At 57.2% G+C, this 18,253-nt stretch overlaps 2 protein-coding genes across 2 annotated transcripts; both read left to right on the forward strand.

Annotated features, from left to right (window-relative positions):
* Window positions 1–5,936: 5,936 nt before the first annotated feature.
* On the forward strand, window positions 5,937–8,313 carry VOLCADRAFT_103609 (uncharacterized protein; the record flags this gene model as incomplete). Its single annotated transcript, XM_002947782.1, has 3 exons — window positions 5,937–6,002; window positions 6,349–6,996; window positions 7,286–8,313. 3 exons carry the CDS (start codon window positions 5,937–5,939, stop codon window positions 7,649–7,651), a joined length of 1,080 nt encoding a protein of 359 aa, XP_002947828.1. The 3' UTR covers window positions 7,652–8,313.
* A 7,769-nt stretch (window positions 8,314–16,082) lies between these two features.
* Window positions 16,083–17,972, forward strand: VOLCADRAFT_43835 (uncharacterized protein; the record flags this gene model as incomplete). The annotated part of the gene is made up of 5 exons (XM_002947783.1): window positions 16,083–16,224; window positions 16,286–16,317; window positions 16,372–16,891; window positions 16,987–17,180; window positions 17,808–17,972. Coding segments are annotated over 5 exons (1,053 nt in total), but the record flags the coding sequence as incomplete, so codon positions are not given.
* Between the last annotated feature and the right edge of the window lie 281 nt (window positions 17,973–18,253).

An 18,253-nucleotide genomic window follows, 5' to 3' on the forward strand; every position in this document is an offset into this window, starting at 1 on the left:
CGCAAACGGCCCCGTCTGGCATGTAATGGCATCACTGAGCCAAAACGCCTCGACCTCCGTCGCCAGTGCCAGCTCAGAACCCTTCTCAAGGTCCAGTACACTCAGCATGCCGCCCCAGCGTAGCAACACGCATTGCCGTGGCGCGGCGGCGGCGGCTGGCGTCCCCGCAGCCGCTACGGCGCCTGGCGACAGCGGCACCAGTGCCACATCCGATAGGTGTCGCCCCACATCAAACATGGAGATTTCCCGCAGCGATGCGATAGTGGCACGGGGTGTGCCCGTGGGCGACAGCTCCCCATGTACGGTGACTTCTAGTAGGGTGATCTCCAGAGGCTCCGAAGCCAGTAGGATGTGGGATCCGAGACAGTCCATGGCAAGGGGAGGCTGTTGCAGGGGGTACCTGCCGCGGACGGGAGGACGGAAAGCTCCGTTTACAATGCGCAGGAGTGCAGCCAGGTTTAGGTCCAGCTCTAGGCCTTTTGGAGCCCTGCGTTTCCGAATGGTTCACAAGCCTTATAAGAAGACCGATGGCGGTGCCGATGGCGGTAGTGATGGAAACAACGTGAGCGTTAATACCGGACTGACGGTCATCTGCGCGAGGGCGGCCATGCTGGAAAAACATTGAGAGTGCTTGCCTGGCTTCGCTTTTCGCACCTTACAGCACTACGGGCCCCTGTAGTCGTAAACCCCGCGGCTCCTGTGTCCCCGTCCCTTGTGGGGCCCCCACCGCACACCTGGCCAGCAGCGACGTTAGGTCCAGATGGTACCTAGGAAGCAGGAGGAGCTCGTTGCTCGTCACGCCGGCCGACCCTCCTGCCCCTCCGGGCCCCACCACCAGGCCCCCGATTCCAGAGGATGACGGCTGTGGAGGCGCGTGGGGATCCGGCCCCGAGCAGGCCACCAGCACGCCCGAGCTGAGCCAGCCCACCTCCCGACAGCTAACCTGTCGCTCCTGACTAATGTCCCCAAACAAACGCCATCTGCAAAACGCGGGAACACGATAGCGGATCAGGCATGTCCATGCGGACCCAAAGGAAGCACCGCCTGAAGGGCTGCAGTGCGACTCTGACTCCATCTTTCCTTACAAACTCGACAACCCACTCGGCATTAGATTGTACTATCAGGGCGCAAATAGCAGGCCTGTGGCCTTGCTACTAGGTAACAAAAGCGCCCCTTTCCACCTGCCTCATCCCCATTCGGCCGGTTGGCAGCAGCCGCACCTTTCCGTGGGCCGGTTATACACTGCCAGCCCGTTGCGGCCCGCCACAGCAATGTCAGTGCCGCTGGCGCTGATGGCCGAGCGCTGCATAGGCCAGTTCGCGACCACGTAGCTGTGCGGGACTTGGACGTGGGAGACAACTAGGTCCGGCACCTACAAGACAACGGGCAAAGCAAAAACGGACAAATAACAATTCGGACCCGTGGCCAAGTGAAAGTCAGCCAGTACAGCAGATAGCAAAAGGGCGACGTTCTCTCAAGCACATCAATGGGGAGAAGCAGTGCACTGGCAAGGCTCTTCTCAGCCGGACACGCAACCCCCGCTAACCTACGCGGTGTTGGCTAACATAATTTGGAAAGCCCATATAAACAGGAGCCGTTGCATGCGTCAATAACGTGTGCAGCTTTGCCCGGCAGCACTGCTCCCCCTACTTACCTGGCTCACAGCGGGCTCCGTCACGTCCCCTGATGCCCAGGGCATCCACCCCATGGCCACCTCCCCCGCTTCCCGGATCAGCAGCAGCCGGTCGTGGGCCTGGCGACAACACGGACCATAACGGAGGACATATACGATCACGACAACTTAGTCCCTTTGGAATATATACAAGCGGGTGCTTTGATAGCGGGCTCGACATCATCGTCGGCCTACAACCTTTCCGTCGCGCACTGGGATGGATAGCGGATAACGTGCAGGACGGGTGACGGGGCCTTGCGAGTGCTCAACCCATGCAAGGTACGTCCGCATGCAAGGACACGCGGGCGCTGTCACCGCAACGGGATGTAGGATACATGCCCGCCATTGCGGCAGTTGCGCCTTAGGATGTACAGCACCTAACAGGTCACCTCTGCAACTCTCTGCCGTCCTGCATTGCGACACCCCGGCGGGAGCTTTCGGTGCCGCTCGCAATCCATTTGACCGCCAATTACGCCCTTCCTCTTCTTTGAGAGGAGCCACGTTTCTGCTAAAGCAAGGTCTCCCAGCCGCAGCCCGCATCGTTTCCAGCTTTCCTGTGCTGTTATCACCACTATTATAATTGCTAGCTGAAGGACAAGGGCTCCTTGGCACCGACTCCACGCCCAGATCCCAACCCCCAGAGGCACCGTGGACGCTACCCACGTGCTGATGCCGCAACCGCCAGCTGCCCTGCCAGCCCCCTCGCCCTTATCTTTACTCATTTACACTCTCTTCCCTTCTCATCCCCGCAAAAGCGCTCTCCTCCTCACTACCATAACAGCACCAGCGGGGCCCCCTCACCAGGAGCACGTGCACCTCCTCATCCGCCAAGCTGGACCCCATCCCTCCACGCGCCACACGGTGGTTGTTAGGCAAGCTGTGCGCAAACGTCACCTCCGCCAGCCCGCCACCCGCGCCCGCAATGGCCGCGCCGCCGCCCACTTCCGCCACCTCTAGCTGGTAGCCCCTTGGGCCCCAGCACAAGGCGCTAACGGGGCCATCCAGTGGGACCTGAGGCAGTAGGCTGCTGTTGAGGTTCGAGGAGGCTTGATGATTGCTGCATGTAAGCCCTCGGCTGGCCATGCTGGCTTGGTGGCTCATCATGCCACGGGAGGCGCCGGAGGGCAGGGAGGACAGCCCAGGCGGCGGCTGGCGTAGGCTGCACATGAGGCGGCAGCCGGATGGAGACCACACTACCACGCCCTGTCCCGCGTAGCCCACAGCCAGGGCACGGGCGTCCGGAGACCACTCCAACTGTTGGAGGAGGCCAGGGCCCCGGGCGCAGGACAATAATGTTTCCACAGAGCATACCGCAGACTAATTGGCAGGGCGAATATCCAAAACGAGGGGCTCATAAAGGTGCGCGACAGGCGTGCCACGATTGTACACCTTGTTCGCAGCCGAAATGAGATAATGGATGTAAGGAAAGGGTTTACATGACTGCCGTCGTTTGAGTCGGCGCCTAGGTTGAGATCCACAATCCCATTCTTACGCTGACGCGTTCTACCAAATCACCCTGGATTCTAATCAATCCGGAAGAGGATTCCTGCTCCTAAGCCATGCATAACCCAAATGCTCGAGGACTCTTTCCCAGCCTGAGCCCACCACCGCGACTGTCACCACCGCACCGTACCTGCGCCACCGGGCCCATCTGCTGCGGTTTATGTCCCCAGCTGTCCAGAGACAGGGTGCGCACCGGGGCCTCCCAGATGCCGCCCGGGGCTGGGCCCCCGGGCACCACAGCGCCTGCTTCCGACCCAATGGTGGCCCGATCTAGCCTGCTAGGGAGGTACGAGATACGTATTTCAGGTGCTGGCGGTATTGGTGGCGGTCAGGTACAGGTGGTGTAGCAGGGTTGTAGCTATCGTGCGTATCGTGCACGTCCTGGGCAGCGGTCCTCCGGGAACTCCCCCAACGACCCGAGCCCTCCATCCGCATTGAACACGCGCGGGACGTTTGTCCTGGTACAAAGCGCAAAGAGCGTTTTGGCTGGTCAGGCGGGAAGGGAGGCTGGCCGGCTGCATTGCAGGCGCCGGACACGGAAAGGCGGCATGCACGAGCACATACGAGCAACCTCTCCCCCGTCCGGATTGCTCCTCCCTCACTAATGCTGGCATGTTGTCATAACAAACAAAATGGACCAGCCGAGGTCATTGCTCTAAAGGCCCAAGCCATTTTCTTGAGGCAGCCCACCGGTCCTGCGCATCTGGGTCCTGGCTGGACGTGTGATACTTGTCTTAACACTACATCCCTCCACCCCTCCTTCAGTTTCACAAACAAAGCCACAAGGCCGGCAACGGTCAACAAGGTAACGACCGTCCGCCGTGTCGAACCTTGACTGAGCCCGCTGCTATGCAACCCAGTTCAAGTTGCTGCTGTAGAGGCGCCAGCTTATATCCACCGGAGTTTTGAAATTTCCAGCGTCACATCCCCGACCTGTCTAAATTGCACCAAACGCCTCATGATGACCTCGCCGTCTCACATGCTGCGGCTGCCCCACCTGAACAAATCCACGTCGCCATTCTCCCGGCCCACGGCTATAAGCTGCGCTCGCGCGCCGACCTGGGCGCACACCGCCTGCTGCTGTGGCCCACACAGCCAGCGGCCGAAGCACATTTCCGGCAGTGGGCTCAACCCTCCGTTCGATGTGCTGCAAACTGCGCAGGCGCCATCTGCCAGCACCATGACCACCTGCTTGCTGTGCTCGCAATAACTCATTTGTACAATTGCCCGGGAGATTAGCGAGGGCGCCGCGGCAGCTGCGGGTCCAAGGGCATATCCCTGCCCGTTGCCGCTGACAGCTGCTGTTGCCGAAGCCGCAAATGCGCTGTCGCCGCCGCCGCCAGCTCCGCCCCCGGAAGTACGTCCTACTGCTGCCGCTGCTCTGCCCTGATGTGGGTCGAGCACTGCTGCAACTGAGGAGGTGCTGCTAACCCGTCCGCCTTCGTCCTCCGTGAAGCCCAGTTCCGTTGCGTCATCAAGGGGGTAGGCCACCTCCCTCATCTGCGTTCCCGTGAGCAATTCACAGTGCCATAGGCAGGATGAATAACTTTTGCCCCGGGAAGGAGCATTGGACCAGCCCGACTCCCTGACAGCTAAGCCCTATGCTGTGGATGCCTTTTACATGTGCGGTAGGTGCAGCATGCCCATGTGCCCGGGTAGAAATATTCTAATACGCATGTTACGGGGATTCATCATACATGCATACACGCATGCAAACAACACAGGTATGCGGTATTTGGCTACCTCGCCCTCCTCGGCCGTCCCAACACGCAAACCCTGCAATCCGGTCGTCGCAACTGACGATTCAGGCGTTTAGACAGGACCCCCATAGATCACCTTCCCGCTCCACGTTAGCGACGCCACCGTCCCATCTGCGAACCCAACCAGCAGAAGCCGGGTATCGCCTGTGATGGATAGCGCCCGTGTCTCGCTATCCACACGAATGCTGCTTTTTAGGTAGATATCTGCCCTTTGGATATCTTTAAGCGCAACATTGCAGGACGAGTGCAACAGGTTGTCTTTCCATACATGGATCGCGTATAGGTGCAGGTAATTCTCGGACGTCTGCATAGTGAGCAATTGAATTGCAGGTACTCAATCCCCAAAACTCCCTTTGAACAAGACGTGGGCAATAAGGAACAGGGCTCCATAAAAGTAAGAACAGTCTCATCAGCAATTACAGGAAACTAAGTGTCGAGGATCATTGTATATCATCAATTCATACCAGGATTGCCAGGATTGCCTTTGCTGGGGACCACAGCGCGGCTATGTGCATCCCCTCCTGCTTGACGTCTTCATCGGTTCTCACACATTCGCTGAGCTTGATCCGGTAAAGACCCCCGGTCCAGAGCTGAACACGAGTTCGTGAGACTGCGAACAGGTACTTTTCAGTTGCCCTAAGGTAAATATACGTGTCATCCGGCGGGAGGCCTGTATTGGCCACTCTGGGCCATCCATAAGCGAAATACATCCTACTGCAAAAAGGTTAGGCTCAGATCATGTTTTGCCAGCTCTCCTGATTATCCATGCAAAGGCAGGTTTAGCGTGCAGACTTTTGGCAACATCTTCCTCTTTGCAACATATCTTCTTGTAATTATCCACCAAACACAACCGCACTAAACACAGGTTTAGAGGCACAGGCGAAACCGTCTCCATCGCAGTTGCGTCCGGGTGCCGTGCAGCCGTTCGCTAACGGATACACAGCTACAAGCTATGGTATTGATGTAACCTTTCGATGTCGCAGTAAAACCTCACACGTTTTATGAGCCACAGCGCAATGCCTGATTCAATTGCTGATGACGATGAAGCCTGGCAGCCGACGATTACCGTCAGTGGGCCGCAGATTTTTGTTTCGGTGGTCGTCAATGGTTTTACGATAACAATTGCGAAGAGAAACCTGGACCATTTTGATGCACAGGCAAGCGGCTTGTCTCCGCGTCGGGTCGTTAAGATTGGTGTACCCTTTGGGTTCCCCGCCGCTGTGTCGTAGCGACGTTCACTGAGACAATTATAAAAACCACGTCCGTTATGGCCTTGAAGTTATTTACAATCACACATGCATCCGCAAACGCCATGCGGAATAGCCCCAAAATGTACGTTATGCTAACAGTATTTGCTCGTCAAGTTTTTCCCCTGTACAGCTGTCACATCCTGCCATTCCGTCCATGCCACAGGACCCGTACTTCTTTGACTCCGACTATACTATTGCCGGCTCCACGGGCTTCCTCCTCTGGGAGGCAAACTGGCTCGTGCTGCGGCTGCTGCGCCCTGAGCCGAATGGTCTGCTTGCCAGGGAGCCGCATAAACGCTCCATAGACCAAGCTATTCCTTCTGATTTCCCCCTCCAACGGCACCCGCCCTCATGCGACTTGAGACGTCTGCTTACCGGCCACCGGGTGCTGGACCTGGGCTCGGGCACAGGCCTAGCAGGGCTGTGCGCAGCAGCCTGCGGTGCACACGTGTTGCTCACTGACCTTGCTTCGGTCTGTGAAGGCACACTACGGGCCAACGTACAGCGTAACGCCCTGCCTGCTATCTCATCCGCTGCAACTGGCTCGAGCCGGGAGCCACAAAACGCATTACCTAGCAATACACCTCCCAAGGCGGTGAAAGAGGCCCAAGGGAAGGGGGAGGCCGAAGAAGAAAGCAAAGTGGAGGATTCCGGCCTGGAGGCAGGCCACGGGGCTGGCCCCTGGGCGGGTGCCGTACGGGTGGGTCAGGGCAGCGCGGCGGTGATAGCCCTGGACTGGACGGAGCCCCTGGAACCGCAAGTGCGGGCGGGCGGCAACGACCCAAGGGACGCTGACTTCATACTTGCCGTGGTAGGTTGATGAAAGGAGAGTGTTCGGTGGGATGTCGACTGAGTTCAAGTCGCCCCTCCTTTGTTTGTTTTTATGTTTTGGGTCGTTCGCGGTGCTTTCAGTTTCCCTCTGCCCTTACAGATGTTTGTTCCGCCTGCCGCACCGCCTGCCGTGTATTGCAAGGAAACAGACTTTCGCTTAGGTGGTCTTACTGATGTACGAGCACAATAAGTTGTTTCGGTGACCCCCTTGCTCTGTGATCATGTATATGCATGTATGAACTTTGTGTACTTCTGTTTTTCCCGTGCAGGATACGATATGGCTTTTGGATATCTTCCACGCTTTCATCGGCGTCGTACTGGCCGTGTTGTCACATGGCCAAGCCGGCACTACTCCCAACGCCGCAGCTGCCGCACCGCCACCACCATCACCGTCGAGTGACAGCGGCGAGGACCCCGCTCGGCGCCACGGGCATCACCGCCATCACCATCAGCGTGCCTGCTTCCTGGCGTTTGTGGAACGGGCCGGCGAGGAATCCAAGTTATTCATCCGCATAGACACCGTGATTTCAGAGCTGCAGACTCGGGGCTGCAATGTGGAGGTGATTGTAGCGGAGGACGTGGATGTGGATGGGGTGATGAGGCCAGGACGGGTGCTACGGGTAACGCTGCGTTAGGTATATCAGTTGTAAGATGTCGAGGGCGTAGGGACCACTCATCCTGGTGGCTGCAGGAGGTGGGCTGTAATGTCCCCTTACGTCTGCAAGTCATGCCTCCCAGTCATAATCTCTTCGTGGTGCGGCCAACCGAAGCCTGAGCCTTCAACGTTACACAGCGACACGGACCGGGTCACTAGAGAGGGTAGTTCAGACTGGTAGGCATAGCAGAAACCCTCGACACGGTCAGGCCACCACATGGCATCCTGAGGTCGGATTTCAACCTTACACATTGTCGACTTGCCTTCTCCTTCAACATGTAACGAGCCCATACGAGCCGGGGGTTCCGAGGGCCAGACAAGGATTCCTTGGTTCGCGCGACCCACGGATCATCACTTGCTGCTGCGTGCAGCAGCGTTTACTTTTACATAAGCGAAGCCGCTGACGAATGGAATCCTTGTCCTCGGAAATAGCAAGAGATATGCGGGACCCTGCCCTGTGTGCGCGCATTTAATCGTTCACACGTGCCGGCTTGCTTCGTGATGACCCTCCAATGCACGTTCGCCAAAGCGCAGAGATGCCAAAAATGTATTGCTGATCGTGCAAGCTGAGTTATTTACGTAACAAAAAAATTGCGTTTGCACATACGATTTCGTAACGCGGATCCAACAGCTATGCGTAAGATTTTCATGACATGCGTGGTGCCCCCTAGTAAACGCCCGCTTATTGGACCCGCAATTTCCGTGATTGCCCCTTGTACGGAGTCCTAGGTCCTTAAGGATCTATGCCCCTTACCCTACGTGAAAAGCTACGATATCGATATCGATACCATGTCCGAACAGGTGGTTTAAGCGCCTGTGTTGGTAACGTTCTATTACGCACTGGATTGCTTGCCTAAAGGCCACGTACCACGGTCACACACATGCAAAAAGGTCTGAGCGCCAGCAGCAGCACCAACAATATAGGGTCAGTAACAGCGTATCCTCGCAACCGACAACAGCAGACGACTGAACGCAATCGGCAAGGCCTTTCCCAGAGCCCAGCTAACGTCAGCAGCTGTCCGCTGCCGCAAGGTTCCAACAACAGCAGCAACAAGTACTTCCCAAGAGTTGTCGCGAGCGAGGTCCCTAGTGCATCGCGCGGCTGTAAGTAAGCTATCAAACACTTTCTTCATCACCTTCGTTATGGTCTCTTTGCTGCTGGCTCCGTTCAGAAAGCGCACTCTGCTCCACGTAAGCCCCGCTCCAAAAGCAAGGAGCTTTAGGCGTTGTATCCACGACTACAATTGAATGTGCACTCTGTAGCAGCGCCCCTGGCAGCAGCATTTACTTGTGTAAACGTCTGCACATAAGCGGAACCTCGTCGGCACGGAAATAGTACGGATGGGCCGTCACGGGCATATCTCCTCGCGACTTTGAGTCGGTCTTGCATCGATCTAGCGCCCTTGATTGCTTTCTCACTTCAACGGGAGTAGTGAACCGCTATCGTATGCACTGCTACGGCTCCGCAGGTGACTGGAGCGTCACCACAGCGGCTGCTACTGATACAGCACCGTCTCCGCGCGGCATCAAAGCAGCGCCTGCTAATCGGGGCAAACGCAGCTCCAGTTGAGCGAGTCCCCACTAACAGCGGCTGTAGCGACTGCAGCACCACTGCAGGCGGGATGCAAGTCGAGGGCGGCGGTACGCAGCAGCAACGCGGCGGTAGTCCAGCTCCGCCGCTGCCTGTGGCGGCTGCAGCAGCAAGGTCGGCCCGAATGTCGTCACCTGCGGCTGCGGGAGGCCTCCTGAGCAGCTCGGATGACACCGCGGATGCGCCGGCTGTCGCGGATGTGAGCGCCGGTCTACTCAGCCGTGTGCATTGTACGGCGGATGGACACATCGCCATTGCGGCCGACCACGGAGGTTCGTATATACGCAGACGGATGTGTACAAAAACGAATAATAAACGAAAAATAGAATAAACAACAGCGCATGAAGATGAAACTGATGGCTGGATTGAATATTTAGTATTTTTTTCATGGCTGTATCCGTTTATTTCTTCGTCCCACAGTCCACCGGCCTGCACACAACCGATCCCTCTGCATGCCCGTTTTCAAGCTTCAGTTAAGATACCAACCTAGGGCCAACTTATGCCTAACGAACGCAAGTTGTACCTCTGCTGCAGTTTGTGGCTCGTCTGCGACCCCATTTCGTCAGCGGCCTGCCGTCGCGACTGTCCAGTCTCCCTGCTGTGAGAACACACACATACATACACACACACGCGCCACCGCCACCCGTACAACAGCCGTACGCATGCGTCCACATGTGTCGCACTTACTCACCAACACATCCTTGCCCCGCCTGCAGTCGCACATACGCACATACATACGTGTTACTGATCTGTTTGGGATCACGGTCACGTCATGCAGCCCCTCCGTCATGCATGCGTTTCATTCCCCCCGGGTATACGTGGTGGTGGTCTATGTACATGTAACCCCCGCAGTTATGGCAGTGCCGCCAATAGATGCCTCCAGGGAGGTGCCGGCGCCGCCATCACCTGCATGTCCCCCGGATGCCTGCCTGACTGTGGGACGGAGGTATCTCGCCGCCGTGCTGGCAGGTGGGCTCTTACCTGGTAGAGGGCTCCTGGCGGGGGTCCTAATACCAGATACCAACTACCAACTACCAGCTACTAGGAGGGGCTGCAGCCCAACCCTAACCCTAACCCGCCTAGTTGTTGTCATCTGGGGTCATTTGTGATTAGTATGATGTGATTAGTGATCTGTTCCTTCTTTTGCCTTGTGTGAGTTTTATGTGATAATTATGTTTGTTTGCTACACATTCCTCCAGCATTCCGCCTACATGCGTAAGCATGTACAGTCACATGTATGTATGTATGTATGTATGTATGTATGTATGTACATCTGTCCAAAATTGGACACACCGTAAACATGAGAGAATTTTTTCAATGTGTTCTTTCATCGCCTTTCATTTCTGCTTCCCTCCGACATGCACTCTCATGCGCGCATGTCATCAGCTGTTTCCGGCGGCCTCACGGCGGGCCTTCAGGCGGAGCTGGTGTCGCTGCTGCACCCCGACGTGGAGGTGCGGGTCGGAGTAATCGGCGGGGGCGCACCGGCCCCCGGTCGCGGAGTGACACACTTCCTGTCTGCGCTTCGGGCGGATAACTCGGTGAGGTGCGCGCGTGTGTGTGTATGCGTGGGTTTCCGTTAACATCGATCCGGGCGTGACACCTAACCGCACCCCAACGGGAACGACCGCCAAAGCACTCTCCCCCTAGCGGGAGGAGAGGGGCGTGAGGGGCCCCCACAGCCCCCTCCTGCTCAATTGAGAACGCGCGACCCTATCTCTCTACCTCATGTAAGGTCTTTGTGTGAGCGCATGTGGGTATCGAGGATAATGCTGTGGAGGGAAAAGCTGGGCACCAGTCACGGCGATCAGACACGTACCCGGGGAGCCCATCCTGACGTACAGGTGTGCACGTCGTCAATGTACCCATGCTGTGTACATGCAGGCGTACGACAGCTGGCACATGACGTTGCTGTCGGCGGCTGCGCCCCCTGGCGGTGGTGAGGTGTTCTTGTGGGTCGATGAGTCAGCCCGTAACGTTGGGGCCCTTCCGGGACTGGACGCGCCCAGCAACTGGTAAGGACGTGCGGATGTACGAACGTGTAAATGTACTACAAATGGACGTATGCTCCGGGTCGTACATGTCACTTTGGAATAGATCTGCGGTACAAACAGCTCTGCTCCTGTCCAGCCCGTGCAACCTGCAAACCCTGTTATGCCCCGTCCTGCCCTGCCCCCCGACAGCACCAGCCGCAGCCTCACCGTCCACCGCCTCATACTCGACCCCGTTGGGCGAGTCACCCAGGCCTGGACCCGGTACCAGCTATTCGAGGAGATGAGGAAGCTGATGCTGGTTTCGGAGCCGGTTCCAGTGGCCGAAGACATGATGGACGTGGAGCAACCGACGCCGACACCGACGCCGCAGTTGCCGGTGATGTCCGCGCAGCACGTGCCGCCAGGGACGGTTCGTGCACGTGGCGGCGACGCTGGCAGTAGTGGCGGCCGCGGCACCGCACCCGACCTGACGGCCTTGCCGTTCGTACAGCGGCTCATGGGCAACGTGGGGGCGGTGGCGGCGGCAGCAGCGGGCCATGGCCACCAGGGGGAGGGCGCGGCGGCGCAGATGCAGGCTGCGTATGCGGGTCGGTCGGGGCTGGACTTGAAGTTATCTATCGCACCATTATGAGGTTCGGTCCTTTGGCGGTGCTGAGCTGCTCTCTGCCAACACATCCCAAAAGATACGCCGTGCACGCTCACCACTTATTGTTCATGTTGCTCTTGTGTTATCAAGAGCGTGTGTATCTAAAAGGGCCCCCGCGCGCGCATGCACTCACGCGACCGCGTGCGGGAGCGCGCACGTGCGAGAGGGGCCCGGAGAAAGAGCGATCCGGTCCAGTCCTTAACGGGGACCTTACATCAAGGCCGCCTACATGCGCCATCCATGCACGAGCCAGCCAACCAGTCTGCAACCCCGTCCCTGCCATCACTATTTCCTTCCTCACATAACAGCTACTCCGAGCCCGCCTAAGCCAGCTACATACTCTTTACTACCTCCCAAGCCGTCGTCAGAAGCCCCCCGGCCCTAGGACCCATTTTGACAGCTGGAACGGTCAGCAAGTGGTGGTGGCCACCGGAACAGGGGCCCTCGCCACCCTCGCTCCCCTAGCTGCCCTTTCCCTCTCCCTCTCTTTCACCACCCTCACGGCCGACCTCCCCTGACCTCTCCCGCGACCGTGTTTCTTCGTTATTGCTTTTTTGTGCCACATATTTCCCTCTGTTCCCACTGGCCACACATGTAAACAGTCTTCAGCACCACTGAATTACCGTCCACTACGACTACGGAAGCCCCTGCCGGACCCATGGGTCACGTAGAGCAGCCAACCCCGCAGCAGTTGCCGCTGGAGTCCCGACTCCTTCCCGGAACATCCGCAGCCACAGCCGCAACCGCAACCGAGCCGGCTGCGGCCGTGCCGCCCCCGCCAGCACCCCTCGCTAGGCCCATCACTGCTGGCGCTGCTGGAGCTGCCCCGCCAGGAGCTGACGAGGTCATGTCGTCTGCTGTCACTTCAGCCTGCGAGGAGGGACTGGTGTCGGACTTCGAGGCTCAGGCAGGCCGCTCTGTGGCTACTTGGCTGGGCCTTGTGGATAGCAGCTACAGCGGTGTGCGGGACGTGTTCGGGGCTGTGGCGGAGGAGCTGTCTCTGTGGGACGCGTTGGGGCTGTGGCGCCATCTGCGGGGGGCGCGTGGCAGGTGGGTGGTTGGGTGAACGGGCGGGAGGGGTAGGGAGGCTGCGGCGGTTGGGTTGGTGTGGGCCCTGGTGGGCCTCCGATGATCAGGGGTCCCGTCCACATATCTACAATTACCGCAGCCGCTACATGGCCTTTCACCACCAAAAACGCAACAACCAGTAACTACGAAAATAGTGGCGCATCCAAAACCACCACTTCCACAGGGACCAGGTGCTGGCGGAGCTGCAGAGTTTGCATGTCGAGTACGACATCAGGTAGGATGCAACGTATCCTGCGCACTATACTTATGCAGCCAGCCAAGCTGCAGTTCAATGGCCAGACTTGCATGCCATAAGGCCTACATGGCATGCGATACGTTGGTTGTGTATGTGGACATCATTTGCGGCTATTTCACGACCTGTGAGCTTCACGTTATCATGAGGATATGGAAGTATGGATGTTTCGGGAGGTTTTAGGTTCCTCTCTCGAGGGAATGGAATTATTTATTTATTTTTATAGGCGTAGTTGTGAGAAACGGTTTGTTCAACGGCCTTCTCTAGAGAATAATATTTTCATCAATTACGCCGAATCATACCCCAAGAGGCCCCCCAAGACCCCGATTCCGATTCAGGCCCAATTGGCGCCGATTCAGAGTACAACTTGCGTGATAAAAAAAACAGGGTTCAGCGGGGAAAGTTACACGGCTCTTGGGCTGTTTCATCTCTGATTCGTCTACGTGTGAAGGAGTCCTAAAGTCTTAGAAGCCAACACGTATGCAAATGTCACCAGCCGACTATTTGTAAGGCCTAAGTTATGGGGCTTAATTGCAGGTGCAAATACCAGCGGGTGGCAGATGTTAAGGACTTTACTTGATTGTACTTGCCATTTTCTTTCAGCTTTTCGCCCGACGAAATTGCGCCAGCCAGCCAATTTTTGGCCATGGGTTGTAAACTAGCAGGGGCGCCATTACCCTCTATCACGGAAGATAGCCAAACTGAGGGCAGCCAGCAGCAGCGCGGCGGTCCTCCCCATTCATCTCAATCCCCAATCCGCTCAGGATCCGTCGCGGCACGTGGGCGGTAGACAGACGGGGCCGCGTGGCGTTCTGTGCCTGGGAAGCGCTGGCGGCGCCGCTGGCAGCGAAGGGCCCAGCAGCGGTGGAGGCCAGCGATGCCGCCGTCAAGATGGCAGGGGCAACTGCCGACCCCGCCGCCAGCGGACCACCGTACATCTTCACGAGCATGGACGTGTACGGCCTCTCTTCACAGGTGCTATAGTAGTAAGAGGTAGCACGACATACACAGCAGAATCATTTGCATCGGGCCTACGTTAACAATCCTAAGGACATGCGGACCTTTGCATGTTCTCTCAAAAGTTGTTGCTGAAATCCAGGTCAATGGCGGTTTTCGCACCGCCGACACAGTCTTAAGAAAAGGCTGTGTCGGCGGTCGGTATCCCTCGCCTCAGCGCTGCATGTATGGTGTCACTCCCATCGGACTGGCAGGGTCACATCGTTTCCTTACGAATTCTCTTTGCACGTTTTATTTTTCTACCCAGCTGCGTGGCATTTCAGAGCTACGTGGCATTCCAGGTAACCGTGCGCAATTTACGTGTTCGTACGTCCGTACATGTGCACCCAGGGGCACGTCACCGATGTCGTAATGTACCGTACGGCATTGCCCGGAGAGGCCGAGGGCGTGTTCAAGAAGCACCTGCTTGGTCCTGTGGCTGAGCCTGCAGCTGCCGCCGTGGGGGGTGACAACAGCTGACGACAGCGTAGCTGCGGGTGAAACCCATGTTGCGAAGGGCGCCTTCGCAAAGTCGAGGTGTCAATGGTTGGTTGGTTGCCTGGCTAGCTGCCTAGCTGGTCGGTTGGTTAATTGGTTGGCAGGTTGGAAAGGTAACACCACCACGGGAAACCCGCCCAACCGAAACCCAGGCGATGAATGTGCGGGGAAACAGGTCATGGCGAACGTGGAGGGAAACAGGGACCAGCGTGCAGGCAGCAAAGGTCTAGGCGATGGGCGACTAGCCAACATATGTGTATTGCGGAAGTTGGTTTGTTGTGGGTTGTAATGCCCAGCCGACGCCTCCCTGCGTTCCAGTACGGGTCGGTTCCTGTTGGCTGTACATCTACAAAGCTTTAATAAGAGTACATCGCATGGAAAACGGCATGTAGGTGCTCTACAACGGTAGTGGGACGCAGGCCAACATCATATAGACGTCCTTGTTCCCTGTCCGGACCTTTCATGTGGTGCCTGCAGGAGCGAGTCATAACAGCCGTGAGTCCCTGCTGCCTCCTTGTAAGCAACTCCCTGCATAGTGTTGAGACTTATGGATACTGGGGAAGGGCGATATATGTATGTAGGGCAGCCTCCAACCCTGTAGACTACCATAGTCCATGAAGCATATCCCAATGCCTGCGCACTCCTAGAACGCAAGCGGGTACGACGGACCGTGCTCAATCGCGAATAAACATACTAAAATTCCTCGATACCAAAGTTGGGCAGGGCGTGCTGTGTTACGCAGATAGCAGGCCTTGCCAGGCGGGGTCACACAGTGTACCCACCAACACCCTCGCAATCCGGTCCGCAGCTCGTAGGTCGTTAGTAGCTAACGATACGAGATTCAAACACTTCTAGATTTAGTTGTCGGAGAAGCGGCAACAGAGGCGGGACATTTGTGCCGGAAACCTTAGAGAGGCACGCCGCTGCCAAGTATATTTGAACGACAACAGATGTGCCCGTTTACGGACTAAGAAGCTTGATGATTTTAAAGTGCTTTGTCGTTTCCATCGGGTTATCGCATGAAGGGCATGATGATGTGGACCGTGGGTCACGGTTTACGCAGTACGACAGTTAGATAACATTCGCGGAAATTCCGTCAAAGCCAGAGCATCTGGGCAAATGGATGCTTACATACAGTAACAAAGTTAACAAATTCTGTGTATCCTGCCAAATATACAATACCTGCTTAACAAAGAGTAGAAATGCAGTCACATGGCTGAATCGCGACTTGGTGGCCAGGGAACCGAGATGGATTCGCCTGATGTTATGGAGTCATCCAAAGATGCGGTGCTGGCCAGCCGCAACGCGCCTCTTCGGAGGAGGCGGAAAGCGCGAGCTCCTACGCAGGATGCAGGGACCTTAGGCTTTGAAGATATGCCGGAATATTTGCAAGACAATGAGTTTATAAAGGGCTACTATCGGGCTCCGGATATGCCGTTTAAGCAGACGCTCCGTTCGTTGTTCGACATTCACAACGAAACGGGGAACGTTTGGACGCACTTGCTAGGTACGTGCTGTTCCGGCTGGAATCCTGTTACCTATGCTCATTCATTTGCACCATGTTGCAGGCTTCCTTGTCTTCGCTGGACTTACTTTCTACGTCATTTTCCAGCCACCTATGCCTTTGGCGTTTGGCAACCGGCAGCTTGACCAGCTTTGGTTAGCGGTCCAGGGCCGTCTACATGGGATGGCAGACCACCTGCACCACTTGCAAGGCCGTTTGCCGCATCTGCCGGACCTGTCTGCCAATCTTCACCAGCTGCAAGAGCGTCTTGTTCACAACGTGGATTCACTGGTGCACGAAGTGCAGGAGGAAGTACAGAACGCCGCTCAGGCTCTTCACCATCGCATGCACAGCATCAGCGACAACTTTCATTACGCGACAGAGCGGCTTAATTCGCTTATCCAAGAGGCGGTGTCTGACGTGCTTATGTGGCCGGTGCCGCGCTGGCCAGTCTACGTCTTCATGGCAGGGGCTATGACGTGCCTCCTCCTCTCGGCCGTCTGTCATCTCTTTGGTTGCTGCTCCAAGCACCTGGCGCAGATCATCTGGCGCTTCGACTATGCGGGCATCGCTATTCTCATCGTGGCATCTTTCTACCCACCCGTATATTACGGGTTCCTATGCCAGCCGTACTGGCGGGTGTTCTACCTTATCACCACAACTATCATGGGTAAGCTCCGGCCGCAAGCAGCGGATAACGCGACCACTCTTGTACCAAACGTAGTTTCCTCCCTGCTGCTGCTTACCTCCCTGCTATTCCCCTAGGCGCCGGGGCAGTGGCGGTTTCCCTGCTGAACGTGTTCCAGAAAACGGAGTGGCGCGCTTTCCGTGCATCCATGTTTGCGGGCTTGGGGCTGTGGGGCATCGTACCGCTCATCCACGCCTGTGTGGTGCACTTGGACATCCCCGCCGTGAGGGGCGCCACCGCAATGGACGCACTCATGGGGGCGCTATACCTGGTAAGTATCTAGCCTTGTAGAAGGTGCCATGTTGGCTGCGACTTGGGGAGAATTGGCAAAAGCGGAGGGGCTGGGGTAGCTGCATGGGGTCATCCCGGAAGTGGGGATGTGGGCTGTGAGGGATTGTGAGGGAGTTGGGATGAGGGGTGTGACAGGCGCTGTGTTGGGCTGGATGGGCTGGGGACAATGTGATCCTTAGTGGAGCCGCGTGGCATATGTTTAGCACTCGCAGGTGGGGTCAGGGCGGGGAGGCGGGTACGGAGGGCGTGATGCGAGATGTTCTACCTGGTGAATATGCGGCTGCTGGAGCTGGGGTTGGGACCTGCAGAAAATGGAGGGGTGTCCAAGCAGGAGGCTGGTAAGGATAGAACGAAGGGCAGAGGTTTCTTTTGAGGACTTCTGTAGTTGCAATATAAAACCCTCCAGAGATATCCGCAGCTCCAACCATGGCTCAACCTAGATGGCCCTCGTCCCGCGGCAACCCAGCCGGAGTCCTCTTCACCCCCACATGTACATGTACATGTACCTCACCAAACTCCAATTGAAATCTGCCACCACCCAACCCAACCCACACCAAAGCAAACCAAACCCGCACCAACTCCACACGGAACCTATTCCCCCACACAGCTGGGCGCCGTCATCTATGCTACCCGTGTGCCAGAGCGCTGGTTGCCTGGCCGCTTCGATGTGTGGTTCCATGGCCACCAGATCTTCCACGTCCTCATTGTGTTTGCCGCCCTAGCCCACTACCGCGCCGTCATGCTGCTGCTTAACTGGCGTGACGCGAGCGGCGGCTGTGCCGCGCCCAAGGTGGATGCTGTGACTCCGCCGGGTGCTGCTGCCGCCGATGGCGATCTTGGCGTGGGCAGCTTAGGACGCGGACGAGGGCTGGGACTTGGTGGGCTCCAGGCGAGGGAGCGCTGTGCTGGTGGGGAACAGCACACCGTGCTGGGGGCCGGGCATGCAGAAGGGGCCGGAGGGGGTGCACTTGCATTAGAGCAGGTGATTGACAGCCTGAGGGAGTATGCACTAGAGTATTTGGGGGGGCTGTTATCGAAACGGGGTAGCAATAC

Source organism: Volvox carteri (genome assembly GCF_000143455.1).
Source record: "Volvox carteri f. nagariensis unplaced genomic scaffold VOLCAscaffold_8, whole genome shotgun sequence".
In the NCBI taxonomy this organism is placed as follows: domain Eukaryota; kingdom Viridiplantae; phylum Chlorophyta; class Chlorophyceae; order Chlamydomonadales; family Volvocaceae; genus Volvox; species Volvox carteri.